Source organism: Drosophila tropicalis, unplaced genomic scaffold (genome assembly GCF_018151085.1).
Source record: "Drosophila tropicalis isolate 14030-0801.00 unplaced genomic scaffold, ASM1815108v1 contig_276, whole genome shotgun sequence".
NCBI classification, from domain to species: domain Eukaryota; kingdom Metazoa; phylum Arthropoda; class Insecta; order Diptera; family Drosophilidae; genus Drosophila; species Drosophila tropicalis.
The window spans coordinates 81,288-83,726 of NW_027172728.1; the positions used below are offsets into that span (position 1 = coordinate 81,288).

Consider the following 2,439-nt stretch of genomic DNA (forward strand, 5'->3'; position numbering starts at 1 on the left):
ATGGTGGCTCGATTCTCAGCGGATACCGCATACGATGTGAAGAAATGGCTGAACGATCTGGAAGACGCATTCGATATTCTGCAGTTAAACGACCGTCTACGTTTGGTCGCATGGCGTTGTATGCTGGAAGGTACGGCGGCGGTGCTGCTGCGCACGGTATCGGTGCACAGCTATGAAGAACTAAAGGCAATCCTCTTGCGAGAATTTGGACGCTCGTGTAGCGTCGTGGAAGTGTACCACGCTCTGCGTAGCCGGCGCATCAAGGCAGGCGAGGGATGTTTGAGATTCGCAATCGAGATGCAGGAGATTGCCAGGAATGCTCCGATTCCGGAGAACGAGCTGGTCGGCCTGATCATTGATGGATTGCGGGACAGCTCTACTCTAGTCGGTATGCTGTACTCAGCTCGGACGGTGGCTGAACTGAAGCCCCTACTGGAAATCTACGAGCGCCTCCAAGCCGCTGCCTCCAGACAAGGCAATAGCGTGAAAGCGCGGCCAACAACAACTGCCTTGGCGCCTGGAAGCAAATCGTCCGCACCGCCACGAGTGAGACCAGATGCTTCAACTGCTCAGGATGGGGGCACTACAAAAGTCAATGCCCAAAACCAATGAGACCTCCGAATTCATGCTTTAAGTGTGGCATAGTGGGCCACATCTACAAAGACTGCCCGTCTCGAATCGGAAATGCCACCAATATCACTGCTGCCGCCGCTGCTGATGAAGCAGGAGATCGACTAGACCATTTACAACGGGTGAGTGTTGCTTTTGTTTGTGATGAAGTGCAAGATAGGAAATTTATAGATATGTTTTCTCTCCTTGATTCGGGCAGTCCAAAGAGTTTTATCCGTCAATCTGAAGTCCCCTCCAACTGCCGTCTTAGCCCCCGTACATTGAACTGCCGTGGTCTTGGAAATAGCCAACTTCTGTCCCTAGGCCAAGTCCAGTGTAGGGTTCGCCTCTGCAACACACAGACGATACATACGTTTGAGGTCCTGACGAACCAAGCAACCGAACTACCGATGATCATAGGAGGAGATCTTTTGTACAAAATTAATATTAGACTTTGTAAATTGAAAGAACCGAATTATGAAAAAGAATCGTTGATACTCATAAATAAACCGACTGAATGTATAAATCCAAAACTTACTGCTGTTCTGAAGTCTTTTAAAATATTGAGGAAAGATCTAGCGGTACTACCGCACGACAGGAATGAGAGTGTATCTGCCGAAGTGTTGTCTGATTCCCCCCTTCTAGAAACTTCTGCTGTGCCTTTGGAAACACTGAATGATGCACTTATGGCGATAAATGCCATTGAGTCTATTATTTCCACTTCGTATGTACAAGTTGATCCAGATTTAATCAAGCCCATGAACTATGAGATGAAAATAGAATTGACTAGCCAAACTCCGATTTTCTGTCGCCCCCGCCGTCTGTCGCACCACGGACGCATCGAGGTACGTGAGATTTGTGACGATCTCTTGAAAGCTGGCATTATTCGCCACAGTAGTTCCCCTTACGCTGCCGCGATTGTCCCTGTACGCAAAAAGGACAACACCCTAAGAAAGTGCGTAGATTACCGCCCGTTGAACAAAATTACAGTTCGAGATCATTTTCCGATTCCTCTGTTAGATGATTGCGTTGAACATCTGGGTGGCAAATCATTCTTCACTATCTTGGACTTTAAGAACGGTTTCCACCATGTAAAAATGCACCCAGACTCAATCAAATATACGGCCTTTGTAACCCCTGATGGCCAGTTAGAATATGTACGCATGCCCTTCGGACTTTGTAATGGCCCTTCCGTGTTCGCGAGATTCGTTTACTTTGTCCTTAAGGAATTTATAAACCGAGGTCAACTGGTGATATATATGGACGACATTCTAGTCGCGTCACATGACTTTGAGACCCACCTTGAGATTCTGAAGGAAATATTGTATGTGTTAAGAGTGAGTAAGAGTTTTGCGTATAGGGAACTAGAGTACTTGGGCTACTTAGCCAATTCCGCCGGTATCACGCCTAAACCAGCTCATATCCAGGCGATACGGGATTTGCCCATTCCAAGGGATAGCAAGGAATTAGAGCGTTGCCTAGGCCTATTCTCATACTTCCGCCGATTTTTATCAGGTTTCGCTAAGATTGCGTGTCCGCTGTCCCGATTGTTAAGAAAAGATACCCCTTATGTCTTCTCCGAGGAATGCCTTGAAGCCTTCCGAACACTGAAATTGAAATTGATCAAATCCCCCGTGTTATCTATTTACAACCCGAAGTCTGAAACAGAGTTACACTGCGATGCTAGTTCAATTGGTTTCGGAGCAGTGCTCCTCCAGAAACAAACAGACGGTAAATTACACCCAGTGTCCTACTTCTCTAAGATGGCCTCCGCCGCTGAATCGAAACTACACAGTTATGAGCTAGAGACGTTAGCTATAGTGTATTCCT

The 2,439-nt window shown here is 47.0% G+C and overlaps 1 protein-coding gene across 1 annotated transcript; it reads left to right on the plus strand.

The window, feature by feature from the left end:
• On the plus strand, positions 1–612 carry LOC137572219 (uncharacterized). Its single transcript, XM_068283970.1, has one exon. It carries the CDS (start codon positions 1–3, stop codon positions 610–612), a length of 612 nt encoding a protein of 203 aa, XP_068140071.1.
• The last annotated feature ends 1,827 nt before the right edge of the window (positions 613–2,439 follow it).

Bases quoted from the DNA above. Each gene is read 5' to 3' on its own strand.
- LOC137572219 (XM_068283970.1), top strand. From the start codon at position 1: ATGGTGGCTCGATTCTCAGCGGATACCGCATACGATGTGAAGAAATGG.